The sequence below is a fragment of the Manduca sexta genome, chromosome 13, assembly GCF_014839805.1.
Source record: "Manduca sexta isolate Smith_Timp_Sample1 chromosome 13, JHU_Msex_v1.0, whole genome shotgun sequence".
Taxonomy (NCBI): Eukaryota; Metazoa; Arthropoda; class Insecta; order Lepidoptera; family Sphingidae; genus Manduca; species Manduca sexta.
In genome coordinates this window covers 11,893,554-11,909,771 of record NC_051127.1, presented here as the reverse complement: position 1 = coordinate 11,909,771, position 16,218 = coordinate 11,893,554, and the positions used below count along the sequence as shown (strand labels likewise).

Below are 16,218 nucleotides of genomic sequence, written 5' to 3'. Positions count from 1 at the left end.
ACACAACAAAACAACAATTGCATCACATCAACAAAACGAAAAATATTGTTTACAAATAAACAAACACTTGTTGCGTGATGTTTTAAAAGCGGTCATTATAAATAATGAGGACCTAACGAGTGATGTCACGAAAAAGCCCAGGTTCTGTATGCAACTACAATATGATATATTATTATTTGTTATAACATAAATAACGTCAACAGAAGACTGAATATCTCATATAAACCATTAATAATATTTTTTTCGTTTACATACGTAACAACAGTTCTTTATTTAACCTGTTGCTCGATTCAAAGCATTAAAACGAGCACACTAGCGACATCGTGTGAAAAAATATTGTATAAAGATTTCATTGACGGCCGCAGATTTGGTATAAAAGAAGACGGAAGCATAAATCATCTATATTGCATAGAATAAATTACAAATGGTGTACTTACGTGCAGCATTGGCTTCGTAAGTGGTTCATAGTCGAAGTAGTCGGACACTAAAGCTGCCAGTCCTTCCCAGTTACTGGTATCGGCATAGCAGAGCTTGGTTGGTCTGATAGTTGTACACACCATTTTCTGAAAAACCCAAACTATAATACTAATATGAGACTCTGACTATGAGATATATAAATGTATCATCATTCAAGCAAGCAGTATCGTATTCATTTATACCAAAATAAAAAATACGTAATAAAAAATTTTAAGTAGTAAGTAACTGGTAGATGTACAAAATATTTAAAAAGTAAGTATTTTTTTTTTATTTATTGTGCCATAATGCTATGCAATCAAAAATGCACTTAAATTAATAAATGAGAGCTTATAATCAAATTCAAACAGTACAATGGTGCTGCCATCTATGTTCTCACACACACACACATACTCTAAAATTTTATTTTTTTATTTAGCTTTATATTTCTACAACTCTGGCAGTTACGTAATTTTTTTATATATTTTATTATGTAGATTTGCTGTGTGGTCTCTTAATGGGTAAATAATACTATAAATAACTACCTGCAATCCACATTCATTAGGCGCTTGCAGCAACAAAGGCTTCCTTCCATTATAATGAAAATGAAATTGCCGCCTGAAATTCTCAGCATATGCAAGAAGAAGGCGTTCTTTTGAACTATTCGTATAATAACTTTTTGGAAAGCAAGTTCTTGTTTCAAACACAGGATCCGTAATTTCAGGCCAACATAAATTCACTACTCCCAATTCATAGATAGCATTTTTTAAAGACCGTAGCGTCAATGGCTCCGTAATATATTTCAAACCAAATATTCTCGGTGGTATTTCTTCGATTTCATTTTCTTCCTGCGGTCGATCAAATATTTCAGCTGCAATATTTTCATTGACTTCCAATACGGGGTCTAAAACTTCTAAATCTGGTTTCTTATCGGGATTAAACACTTCTGACATGATATTGTTATTATATAGACAGATCTTCAAGTTATTAATATTTTGACTGTAGATAATTCTCGTTTTTTAATATTGTTTTAGTCATAACTACGAAAATGAAACGCGAAAAAGGGTTATTTAAATGACAATTATAATCAAAGAGAATTATAATATATATGGAAAATTATATTCTTTTTTTCAACGGAATCAAAGAGAATATAATCACTACGTTTTAAACGGAATAAACAAGTTACTTCAGTTTTCAGGTAGCTAAGCAACTGTTAATTTCATGAAAAAGAAACATCTAAAGCTTAGGTTTCATTATGACGCGCTTCAGCCGCCTGGCCACAACGGTGCTATGCGAGCAGTGACTCGTTCAGCCGAACCGCCCCACTGCAGTGTGTCTCTTACAAAATATATAGAGGTGGACATTTGCATTTTGACCCGATTTCGAAACCTACCCTGCTGTGGACGCTATTCACAACAGTAATATTTTGGGAACCTCACGAATATCGATTTATTGGAGGAAAAATAAAACGTTACGATTGTATTACCAGCGTAAAAAACTTTACCTCGTGTGACCGTAAACATTTTCGGGAAAACCAAGAATGCCCTAACATCTACTATTAAATAGTTTTTTATCCTTATTACTTATGAAGGATTCAGTTTATGTATCTATATAGCCAATAGAATACATGCCTACTGAATATACGCACCGGGATTCGAACCCAGAACCTTTTGCTAACCAAAGTTATGTCAAATCTTTATTGGAAAACTAGCGATAATATATTTCACTATATCAACAAATATTATTCTTGTATGCACTTTGCCAGTTTGAAGTTGATTTATAATTCAAAAAAAGATTTTACATCTAGAAATAAACGCTTTTAAACTTATATTAATTATATATTATTCGCTTTTTTAATTGCGTTTTAGGGTAAGTTTGTAAAATAAAATGGGTACATTTAAATTTAAAACCAGTAACTCTGACTCTAATTCTGTCATTTGTAAGACGTCAGATGGAAGTTGTCAATTTTTATGACTACGTCAACGTGACGATCAAGTGCTGTGTTGTGCCGAAGGTCAGAGGACAATAAAAAAACATTAATATTTTTACGCAACATTTTTTTAATATACTAATATCCTGTGTATAGTCTTCGCAAATAAATAATAATAATTGTTTACAGTTACGTTATAACCTAGTACACGGATGTAATAAAAATAAATAAGCATTAATCCTTATCACTTGCTTATTAAGTTTATCACAAAAAGACGAACGCAGGACTTTGAACATGGGGAATAAGTCATCATTACTCCTTAGAGAAGAAGAAATAGCGCAAATCCAAGAAGAAACTGGGTGTAAGTTTATATTTTTTTATCATAAATAAGACATCAAATTTTATATTTTCTTTGTGTTGTTTTTATAAATATCCGTTTCATTCTACTGTTTTCTCATTATATTTAAAATTCATATTCGGTTTTTATTGTAGCCCTATTTGTGACCATGTTTTGCATATAAAATAGCAGAATGAGATGTATCTGTACGTTGAAGAAAAGTTATATGTCAAATATTTAGGGTTTGCAATAATGTTCATAAGTACATGATACCATTGACATCTTAAAGACTAATGTATATTAGCTAATCACTGGCTCACTATTACAAGGTTCTATGTAGTAATTGATGTCTTGATGTTTTTTTTTATTGCTTTGAATGATAAGACGAACTTGCCGTTGGCCTGATGGTAAGCGATACAACCGCCCATAAACAGAAGGAACACCATCCAACACTGAATTACAAAGTATTTTTTAGTATTCCACTGCGCTCACCATGAGACATGAGATATTAAATCTTATTATGTCCAGTAATTATACTGGCTATAATCTTCTTCAGACCCGAACACCACAGTGCTACACACTGCTGCTTGTTGGCGGAAATAGACATTACCTACCCAGGTGGACTCTCACATATAAGAGACCTACTACCAGAAAAAAATAAAATTTCACGATTCTTTGTTTATTTGAGTCAAAATTTACAAATAATCAGAAAAGACAATCAAAGGACCCGTGATTTATTGATTTTTTAAATTTTATCCAACATGATATTTTTTTATCTAGTTTTTGCAATATAAGTAAAAATAAGCATAGGACCTCGTAATAGTAAGCCAACAATATGTGATTCAGCAGAAACTCATCATAATGTTAATGAGGCAATGTATTATTAATTGCATTTATGCAATATAGGTTGTTTTCATTGAAAATAAATTTGGTTGAGATACAATAATGGCAAATTATTAAAATAGCAGTATTGATTTTTATATTGCTTCAAAAAAGTGACACAGATGGATTGACCAAATGATACTAGAGCCTGATTGTTACAATTACCTGTTACTGTTTAGCTGAGTAATTGACGGTACTTAATGTTTTTTTGTTTTTTCACAGTCACACCTAATCAAATTGAAAGACTCTACTCAAGGTTTACGTCTCTCGACAAGAATGATTGCGGCACTCTCTCACGGGAGGACTTCCTTCGCATCCCTGAGCTGGCGATCAACCCTCTAAGTGAACGGATTGTCCATTCATTCTTTGCCGAAAGCCATGACGACAGAGTCAACTTCCTGCAGTTTATGAGGGTGCTGGCCCATTTCAGGCCGATACGAAAGAACAGAGAGAACAAACTTAACAGCAGAGAGGAGAAATTGCGATGTGAGTTTAGTTTTGAAGTTTTGTTGACCATGCCTATTCCAGAATGCATAAGCATATAGATTACTAGCTTTTGCTTGCAGATCTAAAAAAAGTTCGAGTTCCTCTACATTCACAATTATATGACCTTACTGTTATATTTATTTCCAGTTACATTCTCAATGTATGACCTTGACAGTGATGGCAAAATCTCCAGGGATGAACTCTTGGCTATACTGCACATGATGGTTGGGGCAAATATCAGGTTAGTAATATTATATTTATTTTGTTTATATTTAATGTAAAACAAAAATACTTAATTTTTAAGTGTTATTATTTTGGCATTTTTATGTTGTGATGAGGACTATAAATATGTTTTATGATAACTTTAATGCTAGTTAAGTCATTTAATGCAAGATAATAATTTCTGTTTATCTAAGAATTATGTGTATCTAAAAATTATGAGTAATATATTGTACATATTAAAAAAAGAAAATATATCTTGTGACAGAGGTATGCTGAAGACTGAATTCACATCTCTACAGTCAGATGCGTGTTAATCTCTTTCTCATCGCGGTCGCAAAATGCGCCAGTCCAACATGGCCGTGGAGCATAGCATACCAAAAGCCTATGTTGCAGTGGCGAAGCGTGCATACAACCCGATTCCTACCGGCTTCCCTTTTAGGTTTATTTACGTGTGCAATTGTTATTTTTTTTTCTGTTAAAATGGCCGCGATACGTTAACTAAGGCATTTTTTTTTCCTCGGGTTACCTTTTGAAAAATTTCACCCTTCGCCACTGCTATGGTTCATAAAACCACTAAAAATATCTATGCGTATTATAACTGATCTACATGTCGAATTTCACAGTGAAGAACAGCTGACCAGCATCGCAGAACGCACAATCCTCGAGGCGGACACCAACAATGACCAGATGATATCGTTCGAAGAGTTCTGCGGAGCACTGGAGAGGACAGACGTGGAACAGAAAATGTCCATCAGGTTCCTCAACTGACCACCAAACTCTTGAAGCACATACATCAAGTACATCCTGACTGCGCTGCTCGTGCTTCTCATTTACGGGCTTTTAAATAAGAAATGATGCTCTCAATGTAATTGTTTAATGTTGATGGGGATTCTAATGTGTAATTTGGTTTGACATACCGAAATTGATAAATAATCCCGAATGCTATCTTTAGATCGATCCTGGAAATAATTTGATCAAATATTTTATATGTGAGCGATGTGAAACTTTATTCCGATTGGCTCATTTAAAATAAAATCAAGACATTTACAAGCCACCATGAAACTGTATTCTGATTGCTCAATTTCCGCGATCGACCTGAAGATATCCGAGATTGTTCATTATTTCGGTCGGTAGTAAATATTTTTTATTAGATAATAAAATATCAAAACTGATAGATAAGTTAAATTATGAAGAAAAGTCCCGACCACATAGTGGATGGTAGCCAAATATAGGGAATAAAGATAGATTTGATGTTGAACTGTTCGTATCACAATATTTACCGTATTAATAGTGTTCTACAATTACGAAAATAAATATTGTACGCCATTTTGCAATCTTAAAACTTAACTCGTCACATTTAGATTTAGTTTAGCTTGCACTTAGTATTTTTTGTATAATCATGTGATACATATTGGGGTTATGTAGGTTACTAGTTAGATCATGTATTTATTTATGTCAACCGCGGGAGTATGTAGTTTTAGTGTTGAAGTAGCATTGTTGATAATAGTACTGTAGTCATCGGTAGACGGTAATCTGCCATAGTAACTTAATACTTAATCCATCAACTCAGTAGTGACGCGGAGTGGTTGACGCAGAGGCGTCACTTTAGGCTGGCGGTAAAGTACGTAAATTTAAACGGTTATTTTTTTAAATTTACATGGACTTATGGCTAAGGGGCGTGCGCTTTATATTCGCTTGCTTACGATAACAAGGTTCTAAGTTAATTTTATTTGTAAGAAATTAAATTATATATCATATAATTTTTTTTTCTTATTCTGTAAAAAATTCCAATAATCCCAACAGATAACTAAAGGCGGAACCATGACTATTGCAAACGATTTTTTCCTTAGTAAAATTTAACATAGAACCTTGACGTAGTGTACCAGTGATTTATTGAAATCTGTTTTGCCCTCGTCGGTTGCCTTGGACGCCAAACTTTGAGTCCGCCCTGGAGACAATAATCCATGTTATTTCACTGACTCACAGTTGACTACTTAAATCTTCATCAGTGACGAAGGGTCCTGACTCCTGCCGGGTTCCATATAGAATCTAATTATCAGAACGATTAGAACGATTTGCACAGCGCATTTATGCATATTAGTAATTATTATGTCACATTTATGCATATATTGTCGGGTTACCTTTCGGAAAATTTTACCTTTCGCCACTGATCTGCATAGAAACTACATTAATATATACTTATTTTGTGCTTGTGTTTATGTAGCCTAAAAGCTCTTATTTATTGTTGATAAATAAAATTAACTTATAAAGCAAACAGCTATGGGTTAACCAAAACATCGTATTAAAGCTTTCTACTGGAGGTAGGCCTCTCATATGTGAGAGTCCGCCTCGGTAGGTACCACCGCAATGTCTATTTCTGCCACCAAGGAACAGTGTGTAGTCATTGTTGTATTCCGGTTTGAAGGACATCGTAGCCAGTGTAACTACTGGACATAATGCGACTTAACATCTCACGTCTCAGGATGGCGAGCGCAGTGGAATACCAAACAATACTTTGTAATTCAAGGTGTTGGATGGTGTTTCTGCGGTTTATGGGTAGTCGTATCGCTTAGTATCAGGCAAACGGCAAGCTCGTCTCGTCATTCTCAGCAATAAAAAAAAATTAAAGCTGGTTAATCGTCACATAACTTTTCTATGACTATCATTGTAATGTTGATTATTTTCTAAAGAGAACCACTCTTTCAAAGAGAATTAATAACCCTATAAAAGTAATCTATCATTTGAAAAATCAGTCTCTAAATGGCTAGCTTATCTTGTCATTTAGTAGTATGAAAAAAATGGGTGACCAATTTCCAGAACGCCATTGACCCTCCTTGCATTTTTTTCGGTCAGAGTATGCCGCGCGAGGCTGCCTCGGTCTATCTGAATGTAAGTTGCCAAGGACTAAAAGGCACAAACACGTCTCTAAAGGAATTATGATATTATTTACTTTATTATATGTAGCTTCGTATGTCATTTACGAATGTGATTCGTTAAAATGTAATTAGTGAAGATGCAACGGATAGTAGTTTAGCCGGATACCGGATTTCCGGTCAACCTTGTAGGCGGATATTCGGTCACCAGATCTAAGCACTTAAAATACATTTACTCATTCATGTTAGTGGTGCTTACTGAAGAGTGTTCGTTTGGATGAGTATGGTTCTGCTAGATTTTTATACATACGCTCCAAAGAGCTATAAGTGAGTCGCTCAAAATCCAGGCTGAAGTTGTAACAATGATCGCTACTGGAAGAGAACTTATGACGTACTTCAATCACTCTTACTATGATACTTATTAATAACTTAATAAAACAATTTCACTACCTAGATTTTTTTTTAGTCCAGTATACGGTCGGCCGGTTGCCCGAATAGGCGCTAGATATCCGGTATCCGCCCGTATAGTGTTTAGGCCACCAGATAGGCCGGATAACGGATAGTTACCGGATATCCGTTATATCTCTAGTAATTAGTAAATTTATACAAACTTTTCCTCTTTGCATTTTTAGTTTTTTAATGTTTTGTTATGCATCATATGGCTTGTTTTGACTAGAACGTTTGAAGTAATGAAACATAATTACAATGATTTAACAATGGTTATAAATTAATATTTCTATATGCTAACGCGGTGTGTGTGATATTTATGAATGAAATAGTTTTTTATGGGTAATATTTAATTATTATTATTACGCAAGTTACTAATAGTCTCGTTTGATTTCAATATTAATTGTTATGTAATCTAGATTCTCAGGATTTTTTTTTAAATCAAATATTACAAAAATATCGTAGATTGTAAAACATCCACACTGATAGTGAACTGTAGAAGAAGACCATTCCAAAATATATATATTTTTAAAAAAGGAAAACTAAGCGTTATTTTGTAGTCAAATGTTAAAATAGACTAATAGCAGTGTGTAAATATTAAAACACAAATATCCACCCTTATTGTGCACAGCCGATTCTAATGTTAACAACTTAGAGACTTCTAACTAACCACCGACTTTATATATCGACGCTTGGAAGGCAATAATATTTAAGTGACAATCAGTAAATTTTTGAGTAGTGTGATTTAAAATTTTCGATTTTAATATGAAATTGCACAACAATTAAACTATTTATTTTATAAAGATATAGCCTAATGATAATAAAATTGTCCTAGACTTACAAAGACTAGATCAAATGACGTAGAAAAATGTGGCGATTCTAAATATTTATAGAATACATTTTCGGTATACTTATTTGTTCAAGCGTCGATATGTAAATTAACAACCTCAATCGCTTTTGTGCGAGCCAACGTAAAATAGACCTATCAGTATAGTTTTATGACATACTTTTAAATGACTTATTTTGATTATCAAGATTAAGATTGTATCGTTCATTAAAAAAGGTTGTAAAACAAAGAATTGAAAAACTGAGTAATGAATAATGTATCAATGCAACTTACACGTAATGTAAACAAACTTATTTACAATTGCAATGAATTTCCTAGGTTTCATTTACATTTTAACACAAATAATTTTATTAGATCAAAGGTAATTCCATATTCAATCCAAACTATTAATATCTTCAGCTTTTTTAAAGAAACGAGCTCTATCTTAATCTTCGATCCTATCTCGAGAATTAACCAATCAAATAAGTCATTTGTAAGCTTGTCAAAAACCCTTTGTTCTGATTGGTACATTTTCGCGATGGATATAAAAGCGGTTAGGATCGTTTATTAAGTGGCGGTTATAAATTTTCAGCTAAGTATAGAGTAAAATGTTAATCCTGTTTATAAGTTGTGTTGAATATACTGTAGTATAACCACACGCTTAAATAATTCACTAGGACACGCGTACTGCATTCGGTACTCACAATGAAGATTGTAAAAATATTTATTGTCAAACTTGTGTAGAAAAATAAATATTTGTTTTTCAAATATTAATTTTCTTTTTATATTTATTATTTGAACTATAACCGACTTTCCGCGCAAAAAGACTGCATTTCAGTAAAATTGTAAATCCACTTTACGATATCGCTGGAAATCTACAAAACCCAAATAATACCATACTTGTAAAAAAAAACTCCACGCATATATTCCATAAACACTTTTATTGCATCTCATAAATGTACAATATATTGTAGAAAATATAACTTAAATTATTAAAGATTATTTTTAAACTGTGTACACGATCTATGGAACTGTCCCCACTACAGAATTAGATATTAGACTATTTCCTGTTCTCAAATATATTCAAAAGAGTTAAGGTAAGTTTTCTACACCGCACATACATTTCGAATTAATATGATGAAAGTAAATGACCTTGGCTTTAAATTCTGACAAGTCCATACTGAGATTTCATGAGTTGCCGCAAAGAATATACGTATATATTTCCCTTATTTATTTAACATTGTACCTTTCAACAACTCCGGCGCATACTTAGAACATTTTCTCATTATATAGTCATCGTATTGTCTTAATCTGAGTACCTTCAAAGAATAAACGATGTTTAATACTAACGAGTCCTTTATGCCTTTACAAGTTACGTTTTACACACATAGTCACGTACAAATAACCAATTTAATACAATGTTACTGACTTGCTAATCACCTAAGTTCCTGGCATTTAATGATGAAAAAATGATATTATAGCGATCATGTCCTTGTAGAAAATCATTAACAGTGTTCAACAATGACATAATTAATCTCTATTTCATGAACTAACCATTATTTTTACAATGACAAAATAGCATTAGTTAATAACACTATCAAATTATACGAATAAATGCGATGTATATTTATCACCTACTGCCACAGTATTAAAATATCGCGCAATTATACCTGTTTTAACAATTAAAAAAAGACGACCACAATAGTTCCATAATCCACATTAAGGTAACGGCACCTGTTATCGACACCTACAAAAACCATGTACGTAAGGTAACAGTTCCAATACTGCACACAATCGTCATTTAGGCGGTGGAGGACACCGCCAGCTTCTTTAGGTGCTCCATGAATACTTGCAGCGAAACATCGTCCGTCAACACGGGGGCGCCACCGTCCTGTACATTAAAATAAAATTTAAAACAAATATACAGAGGTTCCAGAAACCGCCACCAAAGCGACATGTATGATCATTGATGATAACTGAAGATGCTCAATGACACACGACCACAACTATTCACGCAATTTAAAAGAGTTGATTCATCAATAGTAAGATAAAAGTTATCAATTAACCGAATTTCAAGGATCACAACTACTCACGCCATTTAAAAAGATTAATATATCAAAAATAAGATGGTTACCAATTAACCAATTTCAATAAATGGCACCAATCGTCCTTTTTTGATCGAAACAATTAACCAATACATTAAAGATTTTTGACACGTGTACGAATTACTCATTTTGATTGATTTAGTCTTAGGATCGGATTGAAGATTGAGATTGAGATCGTTTATTGAAATAGGCCATAAGTCACACCCAAACTGAATAGAGAAGTCATACTATTAACTTTTTTAACGATACACCAGCAATTTTAATTTTTTTCAAGTCTCATTTTATATTGTTATTAACTGTTATCTAACCATCGAAAATCAGCTTTAAGTCAATTAAATTAGTGTAACTTTTCTTGTAATGATGTGACTATAGTCTATACCCATTATAGCCAATAGCTAGTAATCAGTATAATTACTATTTGAGAGTAATGTTCACCTTAAAGCAATAACAATATTAATAAAATACTGATACATGCATTACAATTGTTTTTAGTTATAAATAAATTATAAATAAAAAATGGCTGAATATAGTAAGCTGAAACAAATTTATAGAATCAAGACGAATTTGTATAAACATGTAAATACATATAAATTAATAGATGCTTTATAGCTTAAAAAACATCAAGAAACAAAAATGCATTTAAAGCTCAAGCCAAAAGTTAGTAAATTTGCAAATATTTTTAAAATAATTACTCATATACTTATAAAAGCGTAAAAATGTCATACAATTTCAATGTCATTCCCATTAGTAATGAATCATGAATGGACTTAATGTTAATCAAAAGCAAATTATTGCCAACACCAAAAATTTTGAATTTTTAAAAATAAAAAAGAAACAAAGTCACTACCGCAGATGGTATCGGCATCGCCTGGATATCGCCAAAACAACGATGAAACAAAAAAAAAACAAGAAATCAAATTCACACCATGCGCAATGGCATCACTAAATGATCACACCATGCGGGTAACATTCACTATAATATTAATAAAGGTAAATAATTAAAACATTAACTATGTACAGTGCATTAAATAAGCAAACTATTTTTGCTCTAATAAACTAAAGATATTAAAGTTGTCAAAAAATCATATTAAAAGATCAAAAACAATATAAAAATTTGAGACTTATTAATTGTAGAAAATTTGTGAATTCGATAAAGAAGATATAAAATTAATTATCACGATGTAATAATAATTCATTTAGTCAACTCACCCCTCCGTACGCGTACATATTGTTGTGCGTTTGCGACGGATTCACCTTCGACAAGAGGAACCGGGCCTGAAACAAAATGATTCATTAAAATCTAGTCCTACTCGAGCTATAGAAAGTCTTATTTTAAATTCACTATTAGAAACATTCCCGCCCTCACACCCACCACTATAACTCCTGTAAGCCAGGATCAGCAGTGACGCTCATCTTATGACACCGAGCGGTGTCCCAGGGAACACTAATTTGTCTTTATCCCGCAATGAAATGAATCAAATAGATAGGGAGGAGTTGGAAATATTAATTAAACACTACCCTCCATAGCAAAGCGGTAGGCAAAATAATGAACTAAGGAGACATTTTAACCTCAAGTATGAGGACGTTTACAACGAGATAAACCAGTTGTTAAGCACCACGGATACAAATTAAACGAAAAGGCTTTTCTTCGAAAAAGAAATTCGCCGGTAGTCTGGCCACATACTTTGATATTACTTGAAAGGTGGGTCCGCCTAGAGAGAGTCAACCTGACATATTCGACTAAAAATGCTTTTTGCCTTACACCTAGCATATAACTAGCATTTGATCTCTTTCAGCCATTATTCCACGAAAATAACACCTATAATACAGCTAGCACCTATTCGAGCCGACAATACAATTACCGGTGGTAAAAAACAATGAGATTTGCCGCCGCGCTGCCTTGGAATACGATAAGGCGGTGCAATGTTGTGCCGCGCTCTGTTCACAATAATCGCCGTATCATGTACGTTCCCACGTATAAAACACGTACACGCTCAGGGCACACAGCGTATAGTTCAGATAAAAGGTTTCAATTAATATTGTCAATTAACAATTGAGTTTAAACTAATAATATCAACGAATGGTTAAAACATTTTAAATGCGTTTGAATTAAAGTTTTTTTGGAATAGCAATTCGTGGACAGTGTTTAGGCAATAAGTACTTTCATTTTTTTAAACATTGTGTATTTATCAGTATGCTAGGCTGTTCCATTCATTGGTGGTTGTTTCAGATTTGATATGTGTACTTATATTGAGTGGTTTACAAAAGGAAGATCTGGATGTGAACATGTTGAAGAAACTTGAACGTCATGGCTTGAATATTAACGATATGAACAATGAGTAAGTGTTTTTTCTTCTTTTTTATTTTATACGTGCATGGAGTAGTGACCCCACTGCACCTGATGGTAAGTGGAGCGGGGACAAGAGCCCCCCTACCACCAGAAAAAAATGTTTACAATAAATGTTAGTTTTGTGTGATATTTGTGTGTTTCAAAATACAAAAACGTTTGTTTCTAGGAATCTGAGAGATGATTGTTTAAACAGCGCAAAAACAACTGTTAAAGATGAATATTCAAATACGGAAGCTACAACAAAATCAATTACAGAAATGATGTTCAGTAAGTTTTTAAATAATATATAGCACTCTTAATAAAATAATGACCTATTTCAAAATAGTTAATTTGTCGCAGTCGTCGGAAAACTAATTTTTGTTTGGTACTTTTTTTTGAAGTTGCTATAAAATTGAGCCTATTAAAGATAGGTAAAAAATGAAACCTTTAGCATGAAGAAAAAACGGAAAATACTAAAAGGTCACAAACAGAAATTGGTTGTTTGACGATTCCCACAAATTGCCCATTTTGGAATGGGTCATTATTTTATTAAGAGTGCGATATGTGTTTTTTATAATCAATGAAATATATTTATTTATTTATTTGTAGCGAGCCGGCAAAGAGATCAATCTAATAACAAAGAAACAAATAAAACTGATTTAAAATCGTTTATAAAATATTTCATGGAACTACAAAACTCGAATGATAAATCAAAAACAAAAATCTCGAAGACGTTACTACTAAGAATATTGTATTACAAGATTACGATATACTGCAAAGTAGTAACATAAAGTACATATTTAATGATTTAATTGGATACAATTCGCCTCAACTGAAAAATAGTAAGTCACAAACAACCACAGAAGGGAAGCTTCAACTATTTTCTCAAAATATTATAAAGCTTTGGAATACCTATAGTAAACAAGATTATACTTCGTCTCGGCCAAGAACATTACCAACTACTAGTTCAAGTCCAAATAAAAACATGAATGTTCCGAAATTGACATTATGAAAAGATATTAGCAGATTATATTTCCAACAAGAATGAAATGATTCATACAACTACACAGTCACCTCGAACAACAGAGCTAGACATAGATAGAATATCTGATGAAATTAGAAGATTTTTTAGCCAATACACATAATACTAATGAAACTAACGGGCGGAATATTGGTACAAAAGAAGAAGTTAATAAAACAATCCACAAATAAATACTTATACAAATACATCAAGAAATGATGTCTACGATAATATCATAAAAGAAACAAATAACTTTTTCAGTCGAAGACCAACTATGGAAGATAACAATTTTGGTACAGTTGCTTTAAAAAACAAGTCAACCCTACCCATCGCCGATGAAGTGAGGTTAGATTACCACGAAGATCTTGCAAAGCATAATAATGCACAAACAAAAAGAAATGCCAAATAATAGCGAACAAGCTATATCAAATAATAGACTAGGAAACTATAACTTGATGAAGGATGATAGCATTTTCAATACAATTAATAACTTATATACAAATATGACAAAAGATAATAATCAGAAGATTAAACATGAAAAACCTTTACCAAGCGAAATCATCAAAGAAATTGCAGAAAGCGTTAAAGCAATCGTACTTAATGACATAAAAAAGGAAATATCCGGTATAACAACGAAATCTACATTGACCACAACAGGTACGTTATTCTTTAAACATAAAAAGACAAAAACTTATTAAACTTCTTTTCTCATTCCAGAAACATCAACCCTCACTACAAAAAATGTCGACGGAAAAGGAATAGAAGTTACGCATATGATGGAAAAATTCATGGAACTATTCCAACAATTTAAATCTATCGAAGAAAAAACTATAACATCAGGAAATTCGCAAATAAAGGTGACCGAACAGAAAGACGTCAAACATGAATTCAAAGGACCCGTTAAAGTAGTGTACACATCTAATAAACCAGCAATGAGTCCTTACGGTGTGAGAACTCCAAATGAACAATTCGCGCCAATTTTCGTTGAACAAAACAATAATGTACCAAATACGATTGTTCGAAAATTCAATGTACCACCTACTATGATGAACCCAGTATATCAAGTGCATGAAATCAACAACTATCAAGTCAAAACTGGACTAAGACTTGCACCTATAACTATACAAACGAATTCTTTTGAAGTGCCTCCTTTGGGTATACCGATAGCTAAGCCGATTTTGGTTCATCAAAATATCATTGTTACTACAAAGAGTCCCAATTTAAGACCGAGGCTTGATACTCATCACACAAGCTACATTCATCATATTGATCGTTACAACATAGACGATGAATTTCGAGTAGAGATAATTGGCAGAAGCCTTTGACAAATCCGAAAAGAGAATTCCGATCACGAGCTAGAGATGCGTATACGCTTAACCAACGTGACAATTATAAAATAAAGAAAAACGATAGATCTAAATTCGATAATCATAATGACGACTTTGACCGTGAATATAAACCGCATTTTACCAAATCAGACTACGATCGTATGAAACTGAGAAATCAAGAAATAAAACGATTCCACGAAAGACTGGAAAACATTGACGAATCAAAAAACAGCGATGAAAAGGAAGATTGTTGTAAAATACGTGTGGCTTCACGGCAACAACTGCCATTGGCCAATGCGAAGAAACGATCTCGGTACGATGACGTGCACTTCCGAAACTTTCTGAAGACCCAACAGAAAGTTAACGACATGCTTGAGAAAATACTAGCCGCGACAACCAAAGCTGATGGAACGCGCAGCGTTGAAACTACTTGATTTGTGAACGTGTTTTAATAAAAATAAAATTTTACTATGTCGCATATTTTATTTTCTAAAATTCATTTATGGACATAATCATATTTTTATAAATGAAACCTGTGCTTACTTATGACCTCAGAAGCAATTGTTTATTATATTGCCACGCCTACATACGTGATATACATAAATATTTTTATTTAACGTCCAAAAATCCACATAATCATCCACTAAAATCCACACAATATTTTTCCTAAGTTATTCTGCACTGTATATATATACTCATTCATATTTATAAGATGTTAAACTGTCTTTAGTAAGACCACAAGTAATACATAAAACTGACCTGTGATCCACCATGTTCGGTATCAATATATCTCGGCACGGGGAAGCGGCTCTGCAGTATCTCCTGCGCGTCGTCGATGGGAGCGCGGGAGCAGTTAAGCGAAAACTCGTATTCCGGCATATCCTGGTAACGGAGAGCGCGCCATTGCGCTATGGTCTGGTGGGTAGACAGAGATAACAAATATTAATGTGATAATTTTACGCAGACATATTATTGTCAA

General features: G+C 33.0%; 3 protein-coding genes and 1 long non-coding RNA gene across 4 annotated transcripts; 2 read left to right on the top strand and 2 right to left on the bottom strand.

Annotated features, from left to right (window-relative positions):
• Positions 1 to 363: 363 nt before the first annotated feature.
• On the bottom strand, positions 364 to 1,609 carry LOC119189232 (coiled-coil domain-containing protein lobo-like). The gene is made up of 2 exons (XM_037438325.1): positions 999 to 1,609; positions 364 to 563 (listed from the first exon to the last, which is right to left on the bottom strand). Exons 1-2 carry the CDS (start codon positions 1,404 to 1,406, stop codon positions 396 to 398), a joined length of 576 nt encoding a protein of 191 aa, XP_037294222.1. The 5' UTR covers positions 1,407 to 1,609; the 3' UTR covers positions 364 to 395.
• A 767-nt stretch (positions 1,610 to 2,376) lies between these two features.
• On the top strand, positions 2,377 to 6,366 carry LOC115451959 (calcineurin B homologous protein 1). The gene is made up of 5 exons (XM_030180380.2): positions 2,377 to 2,467; positions 2,573 to 2,744; positions 3,825 to 4,088; positions 4,236 to 4,329; positions 4,934 to 6,366. Exons 2-5 carry the CDS (start codon positions 2,678 to 2,680, stop codon positions 5,076 to 5,078), a joined length of 570 nt encoding a protein of 189 aa, XP_030036240.1. The 5' UTR covers positions 2,377 to 2,467; positions 2,573 to 2,677; the 3' UTR covers positions 5,079 to 6,366.
• Positions 6,367 to 9,378: 3,012 nt separating this feature from the next.
• LOC119189206 (protein transport protein Sec23A-like) lies at positions 9,379 to 16,118 on the bottom strand. The gene is made up of 4 exons (XM_037438258.1): positions 15,999 to 16,118; positions 11,771 to 11,836; positions 11,409 to 11,429; positions 9,379 to 10,347 (listed from the first exon to the last, which is right to left on the bottom strand). Exons 1-4 carry the CDS (start codon positions 16,116 to 16,118, stop codon positions 10,258 to 10,260), a joined length of 297 nt encoding a protein of 98 aa, XP_037294155.1. The 3' UTR covers positions 9,379 to 10,257.
• Positions 12,449 to 13,607, top strand: LOC119189154. Its single transcript, XR_005112280.1, has 4 exons — positions 12,449 to 12,718; positions 12,792 to 12,900; positions 13,078 to 13,178; positions 13,500 to 13,607. It is a non-coding gene; the product is annotated as an uncharacterized LOC119189154 (long non-coding RNA).
• Positions 16,119 to 16,218: the final 100 nt, after the last annotated feature.